The sequence below is a fragment of the Girardinichthys multiradiatus genome, chromosome 23 (genome assembly GCF_021462225.1).
Source record: "Girardinichthys multiradiatus isolate DD_20200921_A chromosome 23, DD_fGirMul_XY1, whole genome shotgun sequence".
NCBI classification, from domain to species: domain Eukaryota; kingdom Metazoa; phylum Chordata; class Actinopteri; order Cyprinodontiformes; family Goodeidae; genus Girardinichthys; species Girardinichthys multiradiatus.
The window spans coordinates 19253509-19279277 of record NC_061815.1 but is presented as its reverse complement, the minus strand read 5'-3'; the positions used below and the strand labels follow the sequence as shown (position 1 = coordinate 19279277).

At 39.2% G+C, this 25769-nt stretch overlaps 2 protein-coding genes across 3 annotated transcripts in view; both read right to left on the bottom strand.

Moving 5' to 3' along the window:
• The window catches only part of n4bp3 (NEDD4 binding protein 3), a 42889-nt gene extending 24980 nt beyond the window's left edge, over positions 1–17909 (bottom strand). The window contains exon 1 of one of the 2 annotated variants that reach the window (XM_047353396.1): positions 17649–17909. The gene's annotated coding sequence lies outside the window, so the exon portion shown is untranslated. Of the gene's footprint in view, positions 1–2782; positions 2894–17648 lie in introns of those variants that run through there. The other variant, XM_047353397.1, reaches the window with a different exon arrangement.
• A 1572-nt stretch (positions 17910–19481) lies between these two features.
• On the bottom strand, positions 19482–24752 carry LOC124860557 (platelet-derived growth factor receptor-like protein). Its single transcript, XM_047353964.1, has 7 exons — positions 24516–24752; positions 24176–24327; positions 23938–24077; positions 23683–23834; positions 21854–22147; positions 21314–21453; positions 19482–19935 (listed from the first exon to the last, which is right to left on the bottom strand). Exons 1-7 carry the CDS (start codon positions 24595–24597, stop codon positions 19723–19725), a joined length of 1173 nt encoding a protein of 390 aa, XP_047209920.1. The 5' UTR covers positions 24598–24752; the 3' UTR covers positions 19482–19722.
• Between the last annotated feature and the right edge of the window lie 1017 nt (positions 24753–25769).

Sequence of the window (25769 nt, the reverse complement as noted above, 5' to 3'; positions counted from 1 at the left end):
TTAAACAGAAGATTTATTTGCGATGAATAAATCACCTAAACAATTTTCGTCATCCTGCTTTCTTATAAAGCGGGACGTCTATAGATCTTTACAAGGTGTAATTTATTAGCATGTAGATTTTTTTTACAGTGTGGAAAATAATTAGAACTTTGACTGACTGGATTAGATTTTAGTAAGTTTAATGTATTTAACGTGTGTAGTAGGAAACTATGTTTCTGTGGACAAAACTATGGACAAAGATGCACATATCAGATTCAGACTTGGTGTCTGCTGATACTTCATCTTAAATGCCTCAGATCAGTATCTGAAAACATCTTGAATAAATAATTAAAATAGGCAGCAAACTGTTAACTAAGGTCCTGTACTATGAGAAGGCACCACCCACCTACAAAATGTGTGTAAAACAAAACAAGGATTTCCACCAGTGTGCGTTGTGGTTGTTACAGAGAATTTGTGTCTAAGATCATGTTGGACCAGCAGGCTAACTTTTGGTTTTTTTCTGCAATATATGAAGGTAACCCCATGCTGAAAATTCTCCCTACATAACTTTACAGGAATTTGTGAGAAAAGCAAACAGCTAAATGTCATTCTGTGCACCTTGTTAGTAGGCGAAGCCTGCAAAGTGTTTGCCAGCTGCTGCTATCAGCAGAGCTGAAGTTCAGCAAGAGCCATGTGAGGAAACACACATTCCTTGTATTTCTCACTGGGTAATTATTAATGTTTCATCACATAACGCATGTCAACCTGACAAGCTCTGGTAAAGCTCAAGTGGAACGGTTCACTCTTCTGCAGGACCCGATGTGCTGTAAGACAGCTTTTTGTCCATTAGTTCCCATGAGAACCTCCCAGAGAACAATGTAATGACTGATCATAGCTTAGCATAGCCACATAATCTGAGTGTTGGTCACAACGGTAGTAAACTGAGCCTGTGAAAACCAACAGCACAAGAAAGCCAGCTTCTTATTAAATTCTTTACAGCCTGTGGTGTTCAGTTCATCACATACTTTCTTGTTCCTGGAGCATTTAATGTCAGACTCACCGCTGTGTGATTACACAACTTCCCACATCGATCCTTAACTGAACAGATTCCCCTGAACATCTCCGGTGAGTGTCCATGCATCCATCCAAACATGCCGTCAACCCCAAACTCAGCACAAACTGCACAGAACCCAACATCGATTAGGATTCAGCAGCAGACACCGCATGCATCGACCATTCACAGTACATATTTAAAAACAATAATGCTTTTCAGGTCAGATTAGAATAAAGAGCGCACACCAGATGCTTAAGTGATTACAACCCAGACAGCCTTTGTTTGGTTGTGTTTGAAGCATAAAGAGCAGGAAGCGATCAGGCAGAATGTCTGGTGCTAAACTCCGACACTGACGCATGCTGATGCCTTGTCAGATGATCAGCACTTTTCTCCTCCTCTAGTTTCAGTATAAACACAAAGATTGTTTGTTGTTCCTTGGAAAGTCAGCGTGTTCAGTCAAGAGTTTCAGTTTAGCTGCATAGAGCTAACAAATCCAATAAAGGAAGAAGAAATTCCAGTGAAATGTTGCTAGCATTTGGTCTTGAAGTCAGCTTAATGAAATTACTGCTTGGAAAGGAAAAAGCATGAACAGTCTTCAGGGGGAATTCCTGTACCACAATCAGGCCAAATATTAAATGCAAAAGAAAAACAACTTAGTGAACAAATCAAAATACACAGCTAAGTGTTAACATGGGCTGCTATTAGGGCAAACTGAGATTTTAAAAAGTTACATTTTCAAAACTGCTAACAGTTTCCCCCTTACTATTTAAAGTTCATTTAATGAGATGCCAGAGAAAGTGACAGTTTTATTTGATCGTATGAAGGATAGAGCAGTGCCGCCCCTCTTTCACCTGTTGCTGTACACACTGCCGGTCAGCTGGCTGAAAAAGGGCCACTACACTTTTCTCTCGTTTAGAGGAAAAACAAACTAATTTGTATGAAAATATTTCCGGTCATAAAAAAACACAGACAGTCACAGTATGGAAACTAAAGAAACCCATGACTCTTATTAATGTAGCAATGCTTTAAAAGTAAAGCCAGTAAGATACGAGCGTCATATTTGCTAAGTAGCCGACTAATTAATCAGCTAATATCAGTTTGTTTTACCTTTGCTAGCAGAACAGAAAATATTTGTTTTTGTTTAGGCCTACGCATATAAATCAAAATAACAACAAAGAAACATTATAGATAACATTATTATAGATGTAATTGTTTGTTACAGTAAGATTTATTGTTGCTTTTTAGTTTTATGGTAAAGCAATTAAATCATGCAATGCATTTTTCCTACAAAACTCAGGGGAATCAGACCTTGAGAATCTCATTCTGGCCCATGAATAGGTTAGTGGAACAAATATTTAAGGAACTTGTTATGAGAGAACCATGAAGATTTAATATGAAACATAATAATTTACCTATTTTTTCTACATTGGAGGAATGTTGAGTAGCTGAGGCTGCTAAACAACAGTTAGAACGAGCGTTCCTCTAGTGGAGTAATTACAAGTCAGGCTGCTTTCCTCCTTTCTCTGCAGTTGAAGATGGTCTTTGAAAATGCTGCTATAAATCACATTAGGTTCAGAGTATATTGATCTACTTAGCATGTTGATACGTGAAACTTTCCCCCAAGAAAGCACATAGATGAGAATCACATTGTAATCTCTACTCTTGAGGGCAAATTCAAAAACATGAACAGAGCTGAAAAGGTAAATCTACACACCACTTAAAAAAAGTCTTGACAGAAAAGGTCTCTACCTGTGTTTTTCCACCTGAGAATTTAATTCTCCTCCTCTGATCTCATCCTTGTTGAACTTCTCAGTCCTTCTGACTCACACTCGTGCTACATATGATCAAACCGCATGGCTTCCTGTTTCTCGGTATTTCACGTCAGCTAGGAGGTGCGTGGATGAAGAGGAAACTCCCTAAACAACTGACCTGCAGGATGACTTTGTTGTGATTTGAAAAAAGGTTAAGCCAATATAATACTTTTGTTGCATTGTTCAAGAGTTATAAAGAAACTAGGAGAAGGCACTTCCCTGTCCTCCTAAGCAAGTTTGGACTCATCTGGGGACAGTTTTACATCGTCTGCTCATCTTTTTGTGTACTCTAAGCTCACTTTCAGGGGCCGGTGTGGCTCAACTCGTTCCTCCAGTTCAAAATGCACAATGCCCTCCATGTGAACCAGTGTTGAAGGATTTGGTTCAGACCCTACAATGAAGCACAAAGAGCCAGCTTCAGGTAACAAACACAAGAGCAACGCAGTGCGCCCTGTTTGCTCGCAGGTAAGAGCACACTAACCAGAGGAGGCTGGGGTTAAAATGCAGACAGCAAGAAAGCAGAAAAGAAGGATGAGGGATAGAAAAACAAGCAAGAGTGAAGGAGGAAGAAATAGAAAACACAGACAAGCAGGGGCTGAGTGAAAGTCTCTACCCGCGACTGGGTTAGTGGACGGTTTCTGCACCATATCCAATTACATAATTCAAACAGGAGACGTTAGCATCTGAGGAGGGAAAAGAGAGAGGACATTGTTCTCTGCTCTGCAACTAGAAGAGAGTGACTCCTTTCTCCAGATGTCACCACGTGATGGCCCACTGCTGAGCAGAGGGACGTCAAGGACTCCTTAAGGCTGGCACCGACGGGTGGGCACCCAAAAATCCCATCTAATAAAACACCTTGCCAGTCACAGGTGCACTATGTGGAGACTGGCAAGCTATTAAAGGCATTCCAGAGCAAGAATGTAGCATTGCCCTTTGGGCTCGTTGTTAGAGTTGGAAGAAAATAAGCTAAAAAAATGAAAAGAGGGAATAACCTCATCAAAGCTACACAGCCTAGTTAGCAGGTGCCACTTTCCCCTTGTTATTATGTCTGGGCCCCTCAGGCATTTCCAATCTCAGGTTCCACTGAAATGTGCTCTGAGAGTCTCCGGGCTAGCCTAGAAACAGCTTCAATAGCTATTCCAGAAGAGACTGGAGATGTGGATACGATGAGAAAAAATGAAGATACAACAGGAGATTATCAAAGACATATGAAACTGGGTCCACTTAAAGTTACTGAACCTGTACAACTAGACAGGACAACATTTCAAGCTAGACTCATTTCCTCTCCCTAAGCTCCTCTGGACAATAACATTACAGGAAACAACTATGACTGGCATTCTAGCTGTCTGGTGAAACGCCGTGATCCTGTGTTAGACAGCCCCATGATCTCAACTGGATTTCTTGAAGAAAAATTTTAATCGCCATTTTGTCATTCTGTTATAAGAATTTACAGTGCCTTGCAAAAGTATCAATACAGCTTCAACTTAAAATTTTACATTACAACCCAACATGTTTTACTGCATATTTATTTTCATGATAAACAAACATAAAGTAGTGTATTATTTTGAAGTTAAACTTTTTCTGATAAAAAACAGCTCGCCTGAGTCAATACTTTGTAGTACTTATGCTGCAGTTACAACAGCCTTTAGGGTTATGACTCCACCAGCTTTTAACATGTACAGACTACATTTTAGTCCATTTTTATTACCAAAATAACTTCAGTCAAATCAGTCAAATTGGATGGATATCATTTATGAACAGAAATGCTCAAGCTCTGTCAAAGCTGTTCAGTTGGATTTTGGTGTGGACTTTGACTAGGCCATTCTAACACCTGACTAAACGTTGATGTAAACCATTCAACTGTAGCTCTGGTTGAATGTTCAGGGTTGTTTACCTGCCGGAATCTCATGCCCCAATCTCATGTCTTTTGAGACCTCTAACATGAGTTGAGAAACTGGGTTGGGGAAGGACTATTGTCCTGCATGAGGTGTGACAAATTCCAAAAGGGATTACTTTTAGCTTTCTTTCATCGATTGCTTTCTTCTTGCCACTCTACATAAAGGCCTGAACTGTTGAGTGCATTACTAAAATCTGTACAAATCTTTTCCGCTATTTAAAAACGCACCATAAATAAGAAAATGAAGAGTGTGTTAAACTGCGTGCTGCAGCTCAGACTGTGAAGTCTTCCCAGCCTCCTGCACCAAAACAAACCACGTTACAAAACTCATACACCTGTGCATGAGAGAAAAAGTGGTGCGAGATTACTAAAGCTGTTAATTGCGCAGCTGTGCTTTTTGTTTTGTTATGATGGAAAAGAGCACAAGAGCACATTTTATTTGAAGAAGATTATTATTTTAATATTTGGCAGTAGATTGTTTTTCAGCCATTTCTTATGTACACCTACAGCTGTTTAATAAATGTGTCTGCATCTAGTACAAAGCTTTGACTCAGAAGTATACTAAAATATATATATATATATATATATATATATATATATATCGTATTTCGCCATTCAGCTTAAATATATCAAGATATTATTTTTGGTTCATATCGCCCAGCCCTATGAACAGGCTCTGTCATCTGAACTGGGGATCTCTGCAGATCCTCCTGAGTTACCATGGACCTCTTTGCGGCTTCTCTGATTAATGCTCTCCTTGCCTGACCTATCTGTTTAGATGGTCAGCCATGTCTTGGTTGGTTTGAAGTTCCAGTATACAGTTTTCAGATGGCATATTGAACAGTGTGATGTGAGATGTTCAAAGCTTGGGATTTTATTTCTTAGGCTTCATGATGTTCTTTGTTCTTTCTAATGCCTTTTTACAGAGCAGTCCAGATGTATTTCCCTGTTCCCATCTTTGAGTCTGCATGTCTTTTTCTTTGTTGGCAAAAAAATCAGCAGTAAATGTTTAACCACTGTTTCCGTATTCCACTTGTGTGACCTGAAAGCGCCACAGGCAGGTCGCATTCATTGAGTCTAACCTTTAAAATCACCATAAAAGTTTCAGAGAAAAGCACAGGATGTGACAGCAAACTGAAACACTGCTGTAGAGAACAGAGTTGCTAAAAATACAACAGTGCCCACTCATAGAGGAGGGTGTTGATTCCTGGCCTTTTGTTCTGCAACACTACAACTTGTCCGACTAAATAAAAGAGACAAGGGCCAGATACACCATGTGCGCGCACAAACACACACACACACACACGCACAAACACGCACGCACACACACACACACATGCGCACGCACACACACGCACGCACACACACACACACGCACACACACACATCCGTGTTTTACTATCTTTATGAGGACTTTTCGGTTACTTCCATTGACTTCCATTCATTTTCCTTGATTTTTAGTGCCTAACCCTGACCCTAACACTCACCCTAACCAGTTAATACCTAACCCTAACAATAACTCAATTCATACCCTAGTCCTAAATCTAACTCCTGTCTCAAGTACGGAATTTGAAAAAGTGAGGACCAGGAAAATGTCCTCACTTTGTCAAAACGTCCTCACTTTGTGATAAAAATACGAAAAATGGTAACCAAAAATACTCAGCAACAGGTACAAGAACACACACACACACACACACACACACAGTTGGTTCCCACTGCTGCCAATATCTATAAAAAGGCAGGGTGAGTGCAGGCGGTCGTTGCAGGAAGATAAGCCCGATCAATAAAACGCGAGGAAAGGATAAGGTTGAGATCAGGTGAATACAACAAAGTTGAATCATTCACGTTTGTTACCAAAACAAAAAAATCCCAGGATGAGATAATGACACGGTTAGCAGCACACAATAGCTTTTTGTGGGGGCTACCTGACTTGGTAACATTTGACGCAGGATGATGTCCGTTCTGCACCAGACGTATTCAGATGTTTCCCCTGTAAAGGACAGAGGGCGCCTTCTGTCTCATACAGCTGAAGAACAGTGTTTCCGCAAACATGAGAAGTGGCAGTTCAACACCACTAGTCTATAAGATATCTGGTATGACAGACATTTCATGATTGACAGAAATGAGTGTGTGGGCCATAGAGCCACCTCCTCACCATGACAAATCCACCCATGCTCGCTCACACACGCACTTAAACCTGTTACACATCATGAATCTCTGATGTTCGGACCTTTAAATTAACCATGCTGTGAAAACTGCGAGAGAGAACATGTCAGAAAATCTTGGCTGACTTTGAACTTAATGTTTAGTTTTTAATGCAGGTTACCGTTAAATGCAGAGGAAGGGAAAGCTGAAGTGTATAACATTCCAGAGCAATGTTCTTCTCAATAAAGAACATTGCAGCCTTGTGGAGATGCCGTGTTGCTTTGAAACAGTCCCCCCACTCAAACATTCTTGCAGCTCAGTCCCTCCCCCCCCATCAGTCATGGCACTCCCTCACAGAGTTCAACACTTAGTAAAAGGGAACAATTAAAAGAAAACAACAAAGGGCTGAAGATGTTTACCTGCTCCCCAAACTCCCCCAGCATGCAACCCTTAAGAGCCAAATCCCACAAGGACCCAGATCTGTTACCAACCCTCTTGTGCGAATGTTCTTTGTCCATATCATAGGTGGAGATTAGCACCCTCCATAGGCCAGATGAGCCTACATGAAGTGGAGGGTGGGGCTGCACAATATATCGCAACTAGATTGTCATAGCAATATGAGTGTGTGCTAAAACTGATGTGGCAAAGCACTGTTTGGAATGCAATTAAATTGGTTTCGTATTGCAAGTGTGGGGATTAAAAGTTTAACATGTGAATACTGTATTTGGCCTGTTGGATGGAGCTTCACTAAAGTAGATGCCCACACTTGAGACAGATAATAGTGCCCTTAGGGGACAACAGTAACAGGGAGAGTTGAATGCATCTAATAAAATATGACAAAGAGAGGCGTAAGGAAAATGTAGATTTATTGCAACCAATATTGTCATTGCAATAGTTTTAAGCATTTTATAAGGGTAGGATATTCTGATAATTTGTTTTAGCCCATCAATACGTGTTACTCATGTATTTAATAAAGGAAGAAAATTCTGATATTGATTTAAAGCATGTAATTTGGGCTATATGACATTTCCAAACCCTTTATCAGTATTACAATAGAATTAAACAGTTTGTAATCCTATAGAATGTTTCAATACTATCTAAAATCCCTGCACTTCCAATTACTGTAGTTTCTTGTACCTTATGAAAGTAAATTTCGATAGAGTAGCACAGACTGATAGATGCAGCCTTCGAGATGCCCTGGAGAAAAATTCAACAATGTAAAGGAGATCGCCTGGACACTGGGGCTGCTAGGAACATGTTCCTGCAGGTACTGGTATGTTTAAGTAAACATGCATGCTATGTATTGTTACATTTCTTTTACAGTACAGTATTTTTTACAGAATTATGGATAAGTAACCATGCATTTCTTCTAGGAAAAACTATAATTTGATGTATTCGTTTGTGTTTCTTAAGAAACAGAAAAAAAAACCATCACATAAATGTGCGTTTGGAATAAATAGTGGGCTGTAAAAGTTGCAAGTAAATTATTAAGTGGAATATTATCCTTTCAGGTGACATTTTTTCCTTTTTGTTTGTTTGCTTCCTGCTTCCTCACAGCCAGATGCATCAAAGTACATCAATCAGATGCCAAGAGATTTTTACAGTAGCCTGATCAGTGTGGGTCAGACCTTTGTTTTGGGTCCCAGATTCTACAAAAACTTGAGTTTGGTCACAAAATAGTTGCTAACTTTTAAACAGAGTACCAATTCAGCAGTACTACTTACTGAGAGTAATTTAAACAATGTACTTCATCTTTGCAATTTCAAAGGTTTCATGCTTATCTTGTAATTGGCCTGCTGAGACAGAAATATTGACATAGTGTTGACAATAACCTTAAAATGAGGAAACAATGCCACTTGTGGGTAATGATTAACTTGGGTGTGTTAATTGTTTGGAAATAACCTAGTTCGTGCTTGGAAGTTCACCCTACATCAACAAGAATATGGAGCTCAGTGCCTTGCAGAAGTAATTATAACCCTTCAGACATTTTGTTACGTTGGAAACAAAAACCTCAACATATTAGGTTGGAATCTTAGGTGATAGTCTAAACAAGAAGTAGGGCATTAATGTGTACAGAAAATGATACATGACTTATAAATTGTTTTGAACTAAAAAACAAACAAAAGAAAAAGGTTTCGTTTACACTAAGCCTCCTTTAGTCTTATATCCTTAAATAAAATACCAGTACAATGAAGTGCTTTAAGAAATCATGTTATTACTTTGTTGTTACCTGTGTGTAATTTAATCTCTGTATAAATCAGAATCAGAATCAGAAAAGCTTTATTGCCAAGTACGTTTTTGGACATACAAGGAATTTGTTTTGGCGTAGTCGGTGCAATACAATACAAATTAAACAGTATAAACATATCTACAATATAATATAAATATATGTGCACAGTTTTAAGTGAGTGAGAGTAAATATAGAGCAGTATAAGATGCAAGAGCAATACAACAGTGCAGATGATCATTGTGCAAGTATGGCAGTGCAAGTAAAGCAGGAGTCCATGCTGAGCGTTAATGTAACGCATAGAGTTACAGGTTACAGGTGTCCTGTCAGCAAAAAAAAGGGGGGGTGTGGGTGAAAGGGAGAGTGTCAGGGTGGTTTCCGGGCTTTGTTAACCAGGCTGGTGGCAGATGGGAAAAAACTGTTCTTGTGGCGTGAGGTTTTGGTCCGGATGGACCGCAGCCTCCTGCCAGAGGGGAGAGTCTCAAAGAGTCTGTGACCGGGGTGGGAGGGATCAGCCAGAATCTTCCCTGCCCGCTTCAGGGTCCTGGAGGTGTACAGTTCCTGGAGCGACAGTAGACTGCAGCCAATCACCTTCTCAGCAGACCGAATGACACGCTGCAGCCTGCCCTTATCCTTGGCTGTAGCAGCGGCGTACCAGATGGTGATGGAGGAGGTGAGGATGGACTCAATGATGGCTGTGTAGAAGTGCACCAGCTGTAAATCCAGCTGTATGTGAAGGTTTCAGAGGTCTATCAGAGAACATTGGAGGACAAACAGCTCCATGAAGACAAAGAACCACAGCAGACCGGTCAGAAAGAAAGTTGTGGAAAGGCTTAAAGCAGTTATCTTTTAAAAGAATATCCCAACCTGTGAACACCCACAGAGAACTGTTCAATCCAACATCTGAAAATGGAAAGGCGATGGCAATTGTGACATGACTGGGTAAGGACAGCATTAATCAGAGGAGCAGCCAAGAGGCTCGTGGTAACTCTGGAGGAGCTGCAGGGATCCGCAGCTAAGGTGGGGGATTGTTTGACAGGACAACTATTAGTCATGCACTCCACAAATGTGGAGTTCTTGTAAGATGGCAAGAAAAGTTTAAGATAATCGACTGAACAATAATTAAACATCTCTTCAGCTCTTGCAAGAAAATATCAGACAAATAAATCCTAAAATGCACAAAGCAGTTAGCTAAAATTAGTGACACACATACATAGCAAGTACATATGCCCAAACATACACATGTAGATGCAGGCACGGATCTGTTCATGTATAAAAAACTGTTGTCTTCCACACATTTCGGTGAGAGTGAAACATTTTTCGGTATTTCCTTACAGCTAAGAAATAAAACGTTTCCTATAGCATTTATGTATCATGTTAATGCAACTTCAAGCCTTCAGCCAGATGGCCATAACTGAAACAGTGTGTGAAGATGGTGAAATGAGTCAATGTAGACCTGGGTGGCTTTCTGATCCACAAATGACAAACTGATTTAGTTTATTCGATATTTAACAGAAATTTTACTGTACCAAGATGTTATTTTAAAGTAGACAACACTCAGTAAACTACGTATAAACCACGGTCGGCGTGTGTTTACTGGCATTAAAGCTTCCCAATTTCCTCAAAAGAAAGAGCTGTTGTCTTGACCTTTTATACGGGTATTTAGTGTGAAAGTGGGAAGAAAGAAAAACATACAAAGTTCTATCTGCAGTTAGCCACAAGCCATGTGGGGTCCAGCAAACATGTGGAAGGATGTGCTCTGGTCAGAAGGTAGATAAAATTAACTCTCTGGCCTTCATGCAAAATGCAAAATGTGGTGGAAAACTAGCCTTACACACCACCTTAAACACACAATCCCCACTGTGAAACACAGTGGTGGCAGAATCATGCTGTGGGTATGTTTTTTTTCATCAGGGACAGCGAAGCTGATCAGACTAGATGGTAAGATGGATTAAACCAATTACAGCCCAATACTGGTAGCCTGAGCTACAATGAAAGAGTTTAAATCAAAGCTTTAGCCACTTTTTAAAGAAGAATACGAACAAGATGTGACCAGAAAGACTTGCAGCTGTAATTGTAGTGAACAGTAGTTCTTCACAGTATTAACTCAGGGAATACCAATGCCTACCACTTGATGCAAAACATTTGAAAAACATTTGAAAACTCTGCATCCTTGAAGCTTGTGGTTAGCCTTTGACAAAACATGAAAAAGTTCAAGGCGTATGAATTGTTTTCCAATACATTGTTTCGTTTATCTGGACTACTTCAAGACATTTCTCCTTGATGATGCTGAAAATAAACCACTACAAAATGTTGCTCTTTGCATTAAAAGTACAGAGCTGTTAACAGCTGCACGCCTGGCCAAGTTCCTCCCTGATTTTCTTAACCCAGCCTGGCTGTAATCAGAGCAGCAGATGGCTCAGAGTGGAGCAGCCTGGCCACATGATGAGTAAAGGCAAAGAGTTTAAGTGTGAGACCATGACACCTTCTCCTTAGAGCAACCAGGCATGGTCTTAACTACAGTATAAAGTCAGTGAGAAGGGAAAGAGAGAATATGGTAAAAGAAGAGCTAATGATTCTAGGTATTAAGGAAAACTGCACGAAAGTCGAGCAAGACAGACTTTAGGAGCCCAAAAGCAAACAGTTAATTGTATAAATGCTCTTGAGTGATTGATTGGATGGTTGACCTGAAGGGTTATGTCTGTCAAGGAGCACAGCGTTGTTACAAATGTGCTCTTCCCACTACACCATCTGTTACATTGGGTATGCATGACCGGCCTGCAGCAGAAGACAGTAGATGGAGATTTAACATGTTATTGTTTGACGTATTTATCTCACACTGAGCCCAACATTTAGCAGCATCTGCAGGCTTTGCTTTAAACAAAATGTGCAGGCAGATAAGGGGATTACAGCGACATGCAAAATGCTAGAACAAGATAGGCTGCTGAGTTTTGAGAATTTGAAGAGAAAATTTGGACTGGGTGATCATGATCAATATCAATATTTACAGATAAGAGACTACTTTGAGAAAGAGGTAAAAACTAAAATAAGTACAATAATTGGAATATTTCAGAAGGCTTATGAAGGGAAGAAATGTAGAGTTATTTGGGTACTGTATCAGGGGTTGACGGGAGGCAGGGAAACATCTACTGTATATATTAAAGAAAAACGGAAAAAGGAACTGCAGGAACATATAAGTGAGGAAGAATGGTTTAAAATCTGTAAAACGCAGTGTACAGCCACTTGCTCCAAAGTTTGGAAAGAATTCAATTGGAAAAATATTATCAGATTTTTTATAACCCCAAAGATTAGAAGGATGGTAACCAGCTCCCAGCAGTGCTGGAGACTGCGGTCAGATGAATGTAGGCCATACCACATATTTTGGTCCTGCCGAAGGTTAATTGGATACTGGGATAACTGGGATATGTGTTATTTTGAAAAACATACTCGGATATGGAATGCCCAGATCATGTAAGACTCTCTATTTGGGGTGTCTTGCACACAACATAATTCAAAAAGAAGATGAATACCTGGTAAAAATCTTGCTTTCTGCAACTAAGAAACCCATCACAAGATTATGGTACAAAGACAAACCACCAACTGTGGAGCAGTGGCTGGGCATTGTGGAGGAGATCTATGTGATGGAAAGACTCGCTTATAAACTGAGACTGCAAGAAGACCAATTTGTTGCAAAATGGAAAACATGGAGTGAATATAAAAACAAGGATGATACCACTTTCACAACAAGCCAAAATGAACATTGATACGGAACAAATGTATATGGATGTATATATGTTGATACATCTCTACTGTAACTGTTTAAAGAAAGGTTCACTAAAAAATAAGTAAAAAACAAAAAGACAAAATGTGCAGCAGCAAGACAGTGGGCTTCAATCAACATCACAGAGCTTGATGCACCAGAATGTGTGTGCCCTAATCTTTGGGCTAGGCAACACTAAGCAAATGGTCAGCAGACAGCTGAAGGTCAGCAGAATTAGTGTTTCATCAGCTGCCAGGATTTTAAGGACACATCCACATACACTCACTTAGGAGAGAGTCAACCCCCGGATGGCTCAAACAGCTGAACGAAGACATCACATCAGCCGTCAGGCCGACTCCGCTGAGAGAAATAGACAGACTGGGCTAACACTGTAGCTTAATAACCTTACACAGCAGGCATTCGGGTCCCAAACTGTAGATTTCCAAGAACAAAGCTAAGATTTGTTGGCAATAATGTCATTTATCCTAAATCATTTAAAAAACACTAGACAGTATTTAAGGAATAGGTTGAAATTTTTACTTTCTCTGTTAGTTGGATGTTATAGGGCTAACATAAGCTATTGACGTTGAACACAAAATTAGGACAAAGTCATGATCTCTAATTCATTTTTGCATAAAGTAACAGATTCAGCAAGTCAGTGACTTGATGCAGTCAGCTGGGTTGCCTTGTTTTATTATTAGGATCAAATTGGACTGAATTTTTTGAATTTCAGTCTGTTTATATAACTGGACTGTACTGAATTGATTGGCATATATATATTTCTTGATAACCACATGTGGATTGGTCCAGTTTTTCTTATCAAGTGCCTTGAGACCACATTTGTTGTGAATTGACAATATATCAATAACTGTTTTCTTACTGTTTTCTAATAAATTGAACCTAAAACAGTATTATTATTATAAAACAGTATGATTATTTCCACATTTTGAGCACCCTTTGAAGTCTACAGACTTTAGGCTACAATCTTCTGCTGAATTATGATTATTTTCCATTTCCCTTTAAGCTACATTTCCAGGTCTTTGTTGATGATCCCACCAGTTGCTGCTTGTTTGTGGGAAATATTGCCTTCAGGGTTGTCTTCCGTAATTGAAAAGTGTGCTCTTTTCATTTTATGACTGTAAAACATTCCCTTTTTCTTTTCAATTGAGAATTATTCAGGCCCACACCATCATTCTACCTTCATCACCATATTTGATACATGATGCTGGATCTCTTTTTTTATTTCTATAAATACATTTATTCAAATAATCCTTTTTCAAATTAAACTAGTTTTATTGTTCTTGAACTTTACCAGTGGTTTTTATCTGTATTTATATATGTAAGCATGTGTCTGTTCACAGTCTTCCAAATGTTTTGTTTCAGCTGAACTCATCCTAAATTGCCTTCTAGTCACAAGCATACCAATATATGCAGTTATCTCTTCCAAGGTTTCTGCTATCTGATGGGTCTGTTTTGTTTCCCCATCAAATGACAGTCTCATTGTCTTACCTCAGCTCATCTTGGATTGCACCCTGAGTTCAAGCTAAAAAAATTACAAACGTAACATTCCAGAACGATTTTGGACTTTTTATCTCTTGCAATACTTTCTTAAGCAAATAATCTAGCAATGCATGGCCAGTGCCCTGATTAAAGAACTAATTTAACATACCAAAAAGTTTGTTTCAAAAACAAAATGGGAAGTGGGTGGAGTCTCTGTTTGTTAAAGTCACAATCAAGCTTCTACCAAGTCAGGTATACAAAGCAAAACCAGTCCAGTAAATAGGAGCCAGTCTGCAGATTTTAACCCAGACAACAAGATTCAAGCAGATTTGTTGCAGGGTGCAGACTAATACTTGCTATTTTTCAGACAGACTCTTTGTTTCAGATGAGCTCACAAGTAAAGAACCGCATTCAAGTTTACGCACTGCCTTGCAAAAGTATTGCCTTTAACCTCTTCACCTATTTTGTCAGGTTACAACCATAAACTTATATGTAATTTCTTTTAGTTTTTATGTGCTAGACCAACACAAAGTAGTAAATAACTGAAGTGGGAGGAAAATGATACATGATTTTAATTTTATTTTAACAAATAAAATTCTGAAACATTTGGGGTGTATTTGCAGTCAGCCTTCCTTACTCCGATAACCTTTTATCTGCGATCAGGTGGCGGGGATAATGGGTCTCAAAGGGAAACTCAGAAATCCCTCTCCCCGGCGGCATTCTCCAGTTTATTCTGGGGGCCAGAAGATATATTTACCCCCTTCAGCAAGTTCTAGACCTGCCCCAGTGTCTCCTCCCCAGGATATCCTCTCTGGGGCAGCGAGTGGGGCGTGCCAAGATAAGCCAGAGCAGTACACACAATACTGCAGATGAAGTCCTAATCCATCTGTCCATCTTTAGCTCCATCCTACCAACCTTTCTGAACAAGACTCTGAGATACTTGAACTCCTTTGTTTGAGGCTCCCTCTCAGGAGGGAGAAGTCCACCTTTTTTTGGTTGAGAGCCATGTCCTTGGAGTTAGAGGAACTGACTCTCAACAAAAACAAATAAATTCAGTACAAACAATTATCTTCAGAATTACCCAATTAGTGACTTAGGGCTCCACAATATTTTTACAAATTTGTCGTTAATGCAATATGCATATTGTAAAGAAATGCCTAGACTGGAATATGTTTTAGCTCTATGCTAGTAATATATCTGGTGAGACTTGCTTAATGCAGTATACAAGGTTATTAGAAACAACAGTAGTTGTTTTAATTGCAAAACAAATTATCCAGGCCAAAAGCTACTTTTTTCAATAAAACTTGTTGTGGAAATATTGAATATTGATGTTTGCTATAAATCAAAAGCAGAAAGACAATAACACTTTTTAATATTTTTTTATTTATCGAATTCACCAGTATGGTCGCATATCACATGTTTTTCTAAAATCATGCAGCCCTATACTTAATGGATTCTACTTGTGTGTAATTTAATCTCAGGCTAGGTGAGGATTATTAAGAGAAGCACGGCAATGGTAACCCTCCAGTACCTGCAGAGATCCCCAGTGCAGGTGGAAAAATCTGTTAAAAGCACAACTATTAGTCAGGCGCTCCAAAAATCTCAGCTTTATGGAAAAGTGGCAAGAAGAAAACCATAGGATGTCCTGTTAGAGGTTTCCCACAAGCCATGTCGGGAACACAACAAACCTGTAAGCCAAATATTGAAATTTTTGGCTTACATGCAAAACACTGTTTGGCAGAAAATGAACACTACACATGAACCTAAACACGCCATCACCTCTGCGAAATTGGTGGTGGCAGCATCATTCTGTAGGGATGCTTCTCTTCAACAGAGACAGTGAAGCTCGTCTCTGTTGAGGCGGAAGGCAAGAGGCATGAAGCCAAACACATGACCAATCCTGGAAGAAAACCCATCAGAACCAACTAAGCATCTCTCCATGACTGAGTGTGAGCTATTCTAGAAAAAAAGAAAAACGGCCCACATTTCCTTCTCTAGGCTGATAGTTGCAAGTGTTACTGCACCAAAAGGAGGTTCTTCGTAATATTGACTGAGGGCTGCTGAATACAATTACAATTGTTTTTCATTTTCCTTCCACTTCCCAATTATGCTCAACATTGTGTTGGTTAGTCGCATAAAATCCCAATAAAATACACTGAATTGTGACCAAATGTGAAAAAAAGTTTAAGGGGTATGAATACTTTTGCTTGGCACTGTCAACTACGAGAACTGGGTTACATTTTAAGTGCAAAGTCTATTTAAACAAGTAAGTGTGGGTTAGACATGTTAAGTTGTTAGAGGTGTTAGAAGAAGAGGTGTTATGTAGAGAGAGAGACGAAGAGATGAAAGTGTTTAATATTAATATCAGGGGCAGATAGATGTCAAAATCCACAAATTCAAAGAAGCTGCAAGTGACTTTTTAAAAACAGAAAGAGGATTTTTCCAAACAGCGAACCTTAACTCACTTTGATTTGTTTGGCAAACATTTGTCAGTAAAACCTTTGCAACAAACTGAGCTGCTCCAATCTCACCTCCTATCCTGCATTTGTTGTATGAGGTGGATGTCATGGAAAAGTGCATTTTTGTGGAGTGACTTTAACTTAAAGCAATATTTAAGATGTCTTTGTGATTGTAGTGCAGTAAGAAGCACTCACTCACTGCAGCAGAGTTAGAGGTATCATCTGACAATCAGCACCTCTGCGCTTCTCCATTCCTAAATTACTGGAACAGCTGCAGGACAGTCCACAAGTGGCTGCATCCATTGTCTCTCTGTTGTCAGATCTGCTCCAACACTTGCATCAGCAGACGCTCTTGTCCACTGCACTCAAAGGAGTCTTGCTGCAATGCTCCATTGGTCCTCAGGTCAGAGGTCACCTGTGGCCTCTGGTCTCCAGGGCGACCCTCACCACCCTCTTCCCTCACACAAATACTGGGAAGCAGCTTTTGTCCCCAAACTCTCCTGAGCACCTAAAGGAGTGTACGTTTCAGCCCAAACATTTTTACAGCCAAACTCCTTTCAGGGAGAGCAGAAGACCACCAGAGCTGCAGCGTGACCTGGGCTGAAAGCCAAATCCAAACTGTTTAATGTCGTTCTCAGATAAACGTGTTTGCCACACTTTTTTATTTCAAAATACACTGCCCCCCTAAGAGCATCGCTGTGAATATGGTAAAAACTCTGTGCTCCAGTCTGCATAAAGTTACCAGACCCCAACACCAAGCACCAACACCCCATCTGCTGCAGAGCTGCATGTGGTGGGAGATCAGGAAAAACTCACCATGCTCTCTGTGCAGGACATCTTCTTGTTCAACGCTGGCACTCTGCTGCAGTTTCCTGTGCTCCCTGCTTGTATCACACACAATAAAATAAAAAACGTAGTCGACGGGGCTGCGCGGGATATTTTCCCCCGGACTTCAGGACCGATCGGCGGACTGCGATCAGCGTGTGAGCCGAGAGAAAGAGTAGCAGACAAGGGCTGTTTCTTTTCCCTCCCGGACGTTTGAAATGAAGGGAGAGAGGAAAGATAGGAGGCAGTCTATCCCCCCAGTTAACTGCGCAGACACGCTTAGAAATAACAGGAACTACAGCGACATCTTTCGACTGGTGAAGAAAGTGCGCAGGTTTAGTTTCTACAGACTACATTTTCAGCGCCCTGATAAAATGTTTTACATAAGTTATTTAAATCGAAATAGACAGTTACAGTTTAATATATTGAAAAAAGGTGATTTAAAACTAAAACATGAAAACCAGAGGTGCGGTGCTGTTTACCAGGAGTGAAAATATAATTATAACTCATTGATGTTCTTGCAACCAGTTATAGTGTGCATGAGATGTTTTCCCAACTCAGATAGAACAAGCAGAAATTACTAAATTATCTATAAATAATGGCTTTGTGAGCACATCTTCTAAACGATATAGCTGTACAACTAGTGAATTTGCCATTTCATCTTATATAAGGGTTTTTTGTGGATTGAAGCTGCCATAAGTGCTCTAGTCGTTCTTCTAGATGTGCCTCATAATTTTCATCTCAGGGTGCTTCTCTTTCCTTTAAGGATTTCCTAAGGACTTACGGGTGTTTTTTCCTTTTCTGAAGTGTTTTTTAATTTTTGCCTGTGTCCTTTATGTGCATTCTGAGCTGAGTGCCTGAACAAAACTTATTATGGGTTCATAATGACAAACATTATTGATTCTTTGGGCCCCAAAATCAGCAGATGTTCCTAAGCAGTTGAAAAAAAAATCACTTATTTATTGGGACAGCAACTTACATTTCCATAATACAATTTAAACTTTTAAAAACCCAACTTCAGAATTCCATGTTGTGACTGCAGTAGTCAAATGTTTTTTTTAACAAGGAGTGTGGATACATCTTATTCTCTTCCATACTCTTCCATAAATCAGATAAATAACATAGCATAACATATTTAACTCAACAGCCAGAAAGAAAAAAGCCCAAATAAAGAGTTAGATATTCATTAATTTGGCTCTAAATGTAAAAGAGCCATAAAACAAAAAATGTAAATGCTGCAGATTTGCATTTTTGGTTGTTGCAATGTAAGCCTCAGCCTGTAATGCTGTGCCCCTAAATATTTGCCTTTCTACCCATACATACAGTTTTCTATAGAACTAGATTTGACCCCATTTTCTGATCCAAAATATCAAATTTCTCAACTTTTACATTTTTACACTTTAAAATTTTAATTGTAGGATTAAACCTTAATCATAATTCAGTTCAGAGCTTAAATGTTCAATTCGAACATATTCTGCATATCAATCTAAAATAAGACATGTTTTAAAAGCAAAGAAGAGCATCATTTAAAAAAAACTAAAGCTTAGAGGTGTGCATATGTTAGTAATATGTTCATTTGGATGTGTGTTTTTGTATACAATAGAACCTCATTGTGTTATAAAAACATAACAAATGTTAATATTCTACATGCATCAAAGCTCTGTGCGTATGGAGAACTTAGATGCAACAGAGTAAATTATAAAAGCTATAAAAGTTTCAGAAATTATAAGTTGTGCTGACATGAGAACTTTTCTTTTTTTTTTTTTTTACTTTTGTGATGCTAATCTGTGCTACATTTGTATACATAAGCAAGAAATTAGGAAAATGGACACTAATTTTTTGATAAAACTTTTATTATCCAACTTTGAGCATCTGACATTCATCTTAAAATATCTTTGCTATGTTGCAGCATGATTTCATCACTCACAGTTACCAAAGTAGAACCTGGTAATTTGTTGTATTTGTCTGTATTTGACTGATTTACTTCTCATATTGTGACAAAGTGAAAGACTGCTCTGATTCACCTCCTGTCTCTTTCCCTTCATTGATGCTGTCCAGCGGAGGGTTACACTCGCAGTTTCTTAGCCTTGACTTTGGAGACCACTTTAACAGTGGTGGACACCAACTTGGCTCCCTGGAGGTTCTGGGCAGTGCAGGTGTACGTTCCCTGGTCTACGTCCCTCACCTCATCCACCTGGAGAACAGACTGAAACTGCTGCCGAGATGCTTCTCCACTGACCGGGATCATCGTCTCCTCTGTGTACAGAGGCCTCCCAATCTGTAACCACGGTAAACACTCCATTCAGCAAGAACCATGAACAAAGACTCTCCATCAAACTGAGTTACATGACCTTAAAGGGTCACTACTAATATGAGACGGACCAAGAGATGAGATGATCAAACCATGCATATGGCAAAAGTGTTTTCTGTAGCTATATGTTTTTGTGTAGTAAAGAACAAATAAATAAAATGCTTTTGTAGAAGATTTTATAGAATTTCATAACTAAATACATATTAATTTATGGAATCAGTCATGTTACAGTGTTCCCTCTGGCCACTCTTGTCCCATTGGTGCTTGACATCGATTATACTTGTCATCTGTTCTCAGTGGGGTTAAGACTTTTACTTGATCACATGTCCAAAGGTTTAATGTTCTCATCTTTGAGCCACTTGGTTCAATTTTGTCTTGTGACATGGTGCGGCAGATCATTCCAAAATAGTACTTGAATTGTTGGAAGAAGTTGCTCTTGGAAGGTATTTCAATCACGTTTATTACCTTATATTTATAACAGTGTTCTTGGACAGAATAGAAAGAAATTCTACTCCCTTGGATGGGAAATAACTCCACACCTGGACTGTATCGAGATGCTTCACTATAGGTATAAAACAGGAATCAGGGTGCTGGGCATTTTTTTTTCTCTGGACAAATTACCTCCAAGATGTCTCCAGCAATCAGTCTTCTACTTCAGTCTGTCCTTTATTTGACAGAAGTGCCTTCTTTACTGCCCTTGTCTAATAGTCTTGGTCTAATTGTACGTAGATGCACTCACACCAACCTGCTACCAATGGAAGCTCTGCGCTGGTAGCAACATAATACTGCAGGTTACTCCTCAAGAGAACATCACCCTGGTACTTCCTGAACTTCCTTGGATGTTATAAAACCTTCTTCTCTCCAACTGAATAATATTCTTTTCACCAATTACCTTACATCTGATTTAGTTTTGATGTACAGTTATGATGGGTTCATGCTTCTATTTTGGAGGTAACCCATCCTAACCTATGAAGACAATGATTTTATGAACACATCTGCCTCTGTTTTACAGCAACTAGTCCCTTAATTAAATTGATGATCCCAGTTGGACTCTTTCATTATTTAACTTGTGCTTATAATATACCAATGGTAGAACTAAACTGCTTGTACAAGTACCGTAAAATACTTTTTTAATATAAGGACAACTTTTTAAGCTCATGCAGCCTTCTCAGTGAATTATTTCTTTGATTAATATGCACAGTAATTGTAAAAAAAAAACTGTTACCACAAACAATTAAAGGAACAACGTTTGTGATAAATAACCTTTGTATCTCTAGCAAATCGTTTTTGCCCCAACCGTACATAGTGTAGGCTAGTTTAAAGTCTTTAAAGCAGATCTCCTGACCTGCTGTGCTGGATATTCCCAGTTGAACTCCATGTACACGTCCCGTTCCCCCAATGCAGCGCAGGTGACACGCAGGTTGTCCCCCACAGCCACCGAGCTTGATGATGCCTGGATAACTGGAACAGGGGGAGCCATGGGATCTAATGGTAGGGAGAGAAAATTTACCATTTTCTCATAATGTTAATGTAATATAATAATCCAGACTTATTTTCTGAGAGAGAGAATAAATCTTTTGCTCTAAATATAATTTCTGACAGGTTCATGATGTGGTGTATGGTGTATATGGTGAAGGTAAAAGTCAGGGCAGAGGTGTAAGATTAGATGATCAGATCCAGCAGTGTCAGTTGTCATGGAAACCCTGACACCCACCCCAGTTTGGTTCGTTTATAATTGATAAACAGACAAAATGAACAAAGGATTAACCAGTATATAGGGATCATTCTTAAACAGCAAATAAATATTCAAAGTAAAAGTCAGAGCTGTTGTTGATTAGTGCACCTTTCAAACACATACTGACATGAACCCATCAGTGGTACTCACAGTTTACATAGCTGAGGATGTACTTGGTGGAGCTCTGCATCAGGTTTCCCAGATTAGCCACACATTGCAACACTCCGGCATGATGAGGCTGCGGTCGATAGATGGTGAAGCCCTTCCTGTTGTTAAAGGAGATCTCTGTCCCGTCCACCGCCACCTCCTCCGGTGGGAACTCACGGTGCAGAGTGACTTTTGCTTCAGGCGATGTCACCTGACAAGGGAGGACTGCCGGCCAGTTGCTTCTCAGTTGGATCATTTCATAGTGGCTGGACGATGGAATGAATAATTCTCGTGGGTCTGGTTTGTGAATTGTAAATGAAGACGTGAGAGGTTGATGATATAAGTCAGATGCAGTCAAAAAATCTGCATGAATACAGTGCACTCCCCTCTTATTAGCGCCTTTGGTGAAGATGTGTGACGCTTTTTCATTGCAGAAGCATCATTTCAGACTGTAAAGTTCAGACAAATCCTAGTTTTAATTTAAGAACATTTATTTAGTGAGCAACTTTAGGAGGTATTTTGACCTGAAATTGTGTGCTCCCAAAACTCTTTAGATCATCCAGAGTCCTCTGTTATGCCTTCTTCCCTTTTGCTCACCCCACTAGTTTTCCTTAAGATTTACACCCAGGGACTGAGATAGTCTGGGAAGGTTGATCATTATCCGGTTAAAAAAAATAATAGCTAACTTTTTTCACCTTTCTGGGAGAGCCCACTGTTTCTTTTTAAAATGTCCCGGTATTTCAAACAGCTTCTGTTTCCATACACTTTCCCAAGTCTCCAGAGCCTTTAGAAGAAAAACAGGCCCTAAGCATCACACATCCTCCAACATACTTAAAAGTGATCTTGAGACACTTTCTTCCACATGTTCAGCTTTCGTGTAACCCCAGATCCTCATTGAATGCAGTCAAAAAGCTAAATCCTAGTCTTATCTGACCAAAGCACACGGTTTTAGCTGAAGACCCAGCGGAGTTGATCAAACTCCACAAGTCCATGCTTGTGATGGCAAGACAGAAAATGTATTTTCCTGGCATCACTCCCACATAACCAGTTGGCTTGTAAGCATCAAATGGTTGCTGTGGAGACTTGGTACGCTAAGATGCCACTCTTTGCTTCAGTAAATAGTAAACTTAAGAGATCTTTTTACCTTCCAGTTGTAATTGTTTTACATTTTTGCTGTGACTGTTGAATTATGACCGGTTAAGGCAAGTAGCTCTTTACATGTAGCAATTTGTTCGACCTATAAAGATCAACACAAATCAAATTACTTGCATGTTTTCTTGTCTTTCCTATTTCGAAGCATTGGCTTAGGAAAATGGGTTAATGGGTTAATCGTTAAAAGTTAATGATCCAGCACGGCGCTGATGGTGTAGGGGCAAAAGCGCACAACCATGTGCAGTGGCAATAGTCCTCAAAGCAGCTGTCCTGGGTTTGAGTCCCAGACCTGGCTACATTTGCCCCTCTCTCTACCCCTCTTTCCTGTCTGCCTACTGTCAAAGAAAAATACAAAATAAAGGCCACTAGTGCTGAAAACATATCTTTAAATAAAAAAAGTTAAAGATCCACTTAGAAAAGTAAAGAAGAAATCAAAAAAATAATTCAGTTTCATGTATTTTATAATAATTACTAAGGCTCAAAATAAGTGTGGGACTTGTGATTTTGAGAGTCATATTTTTTTCTGCTGAATAAAGTTACTCAAATTAAAGGCTGAGTGCTTCAAAAATATATTCTTGTGGGATCATGGTACTCCAATCAAACTGGATTCATTTCCAGGATTCTTACAAATATTTAACAGGGAAGCAATGCCTAGATATGAAGGCACTTTTCCATTGCACCTGGAAAGAAGATGAACACGTTGGTAGCTTTGTTGTACTCCCTCCTGCAGTCTCTGTCTTCACAATTCATTGGATAGCAGGTATACTCTCCTGTGTCTGCAACAGTTGTGTTGACTAATGTCAGGAGGCTGAATCGTTCTTGTTGGACAATCCTGCAGATTGAAAACAATGACATAAAGAATGAACCGACTTGAGCATATTCTGTTGTCCACTTCATCATCAAGCATGATACAAGTTTATGAAGACGAATCTTACATAAGCCTTCCTTCATCCTCCTCCACCAAAGGGGGGAAGCTCCACTGCACAGGTTTTCCCCTGCACCTAAGGCTCAGCGTATCTCCTGTCTGCACACTTAAGGTTTCTCCCACCTTCTTAAACACACCTCTGCCAAGAACCTTAATGGAATAAATACTTAGTAGTAACTTTAAAAAAAGGAACATTTTAACAGCATAAGCGAGATGCACAGGTCCATCAGTAAGTTAGTGTTTTCTACCTGTGTAAGAGATGTCTTGGTCTGAGCTGCAGCGGAAGGTTTTATCTTTGGTTTAACCATCTCAACTCTTTGCCTTTTATTTGTTGTTCTACCAAGTTTGGGTTTCTTTAATGTGGAAGTTCTTCCAGGAGTCATTTTCTGTTCGTTGGCATCTTTTTAACAATGGAAAACACAGTGTACAAGCAAAATAAGTTCATACAGATAAAACTGCTTGATTTCATGAATGCATGGTTTAATTATGTGCCAGCTTCTGAAGTGGGCCAACAGAAATCTTGCATTCTTGCTGTTTCCTGAAAAACATGTTTACAGAAGAGCACAGCGAAAGAATGAATTCACCTACCTAACTCAAAGATTGCCGCACAAACAAAGAGAGCGCTCAGCACCAGACTCCACTTCGACACAGATAACTTCAGCAAATGCATGATTGATCTGTTGACGACCAAAGAGATCTGTAAACTCTTAGTTCAGGCAGTTCAGCACAGAGAAATTTCTGCAATAACCAGAAGCAGAAAATTAGAAGAGAGGAGAGGAGGCGAGCTGAAACAGACAAATTCCTTCGACTGAGAGTGGAGTATTAGAACCACAAATTCCTCAGGAGTCCCCTGACCAATAAGGGCCCAGAGCCTGTTTGTTTAGCTGCCGGACCGGAAGATTGCACTGGCAGCAAAAGTGCGGCCCTTTACAAATGCTGCCCAGAAAAACAACTGTGGGTGCACAGTTAAAAACATTTGGTGCCCGTTAAACCTTAAAAACGCAAGTAATATTTTTTTTGTATATTTTTAACATGTAATTTATGACTTTTGATTGTTTTTAATAATTTAAGCAATAATTCAGCTGTTTTTGAAACTCTGACATTATCATGTATTTCCAGTTTGATGGCATTCTATGAAACTAATGAGGTATGTCAGCTGCACACATACCCTGTGTGCATTACTGCGCACACAGTGTCTACATTTGTTAATTACTTCACAATATTAGCCGTAATTTACCTTTTTTTAAAAATATTATTTAAAAATTTTTTTTATTTCCTTGAACTGATACACATTTAAATCTCACGTCTATCAAAAAGAAATGAAACTTTTTAATGGCACTGTTTCTGTTTCAGGTAATACAGTTGATCAAAAATACAGAAAATAACTTGCATTATTTTTAAACATTTGTAATTTTTTATTTTTTATTCTGGCACATAAGCACAGATTTGTAGACTTCTTTTTCTTCTTATAGCATTATATATTATTCTAAAATATGTTTTTGGAAGTTTAACAACTGGATTTATTCCCTGGATATATTCATTACCAATATTACACCTTTTATTATCCCATACCTATACATTTTGTTTTAAAACTTTTGAATTCAACAACATTTAACTTCAGTGGTGCATCAAAAGATCCCTATTACTGCCAAACACCAGAAATTTAGTTTGATCTTTATTAATCAATAACGTATTAATATGAAAGCATTTTAGTGTGATATTTAACACACCTAACCCTGAACAAATCTGCAGCTCATCTGTCATCTACAAACATTGTAGGTTTTAATAGCCTTTGAACATCATGTAAATATAACCTTGGTCCCAGTATTAAACTTTGTGGAA

What these genes read in the sequence shown, in the direction of transcription:
- LOC124860557 (XM_047353964.1), bottom strand. Translation starts at nt 24,597, where the DNA reads ATGCATTTGCTGAAGTTATCTGTGTCGAAGTGGAGTCTGGTGCTGAGC. An exon ending in CCAAGACATCTCTTACACAG is followed by an intron (nt 24,078 to 24,175) that starts GTAGAAAACACT and finishes TATTCCATTAAG; the next exon opens with GTTCTTGGCAGAGGTGTGTT. An exon ending in CATCCTCAGCTATGTAAACT is followed by an intron (nt 21,454 to 21,853) that starts GTGAGTACCACT and finishes CCCTACCATTAG; the next exon opens with ATCCCATGGCTCCCCCTGTT.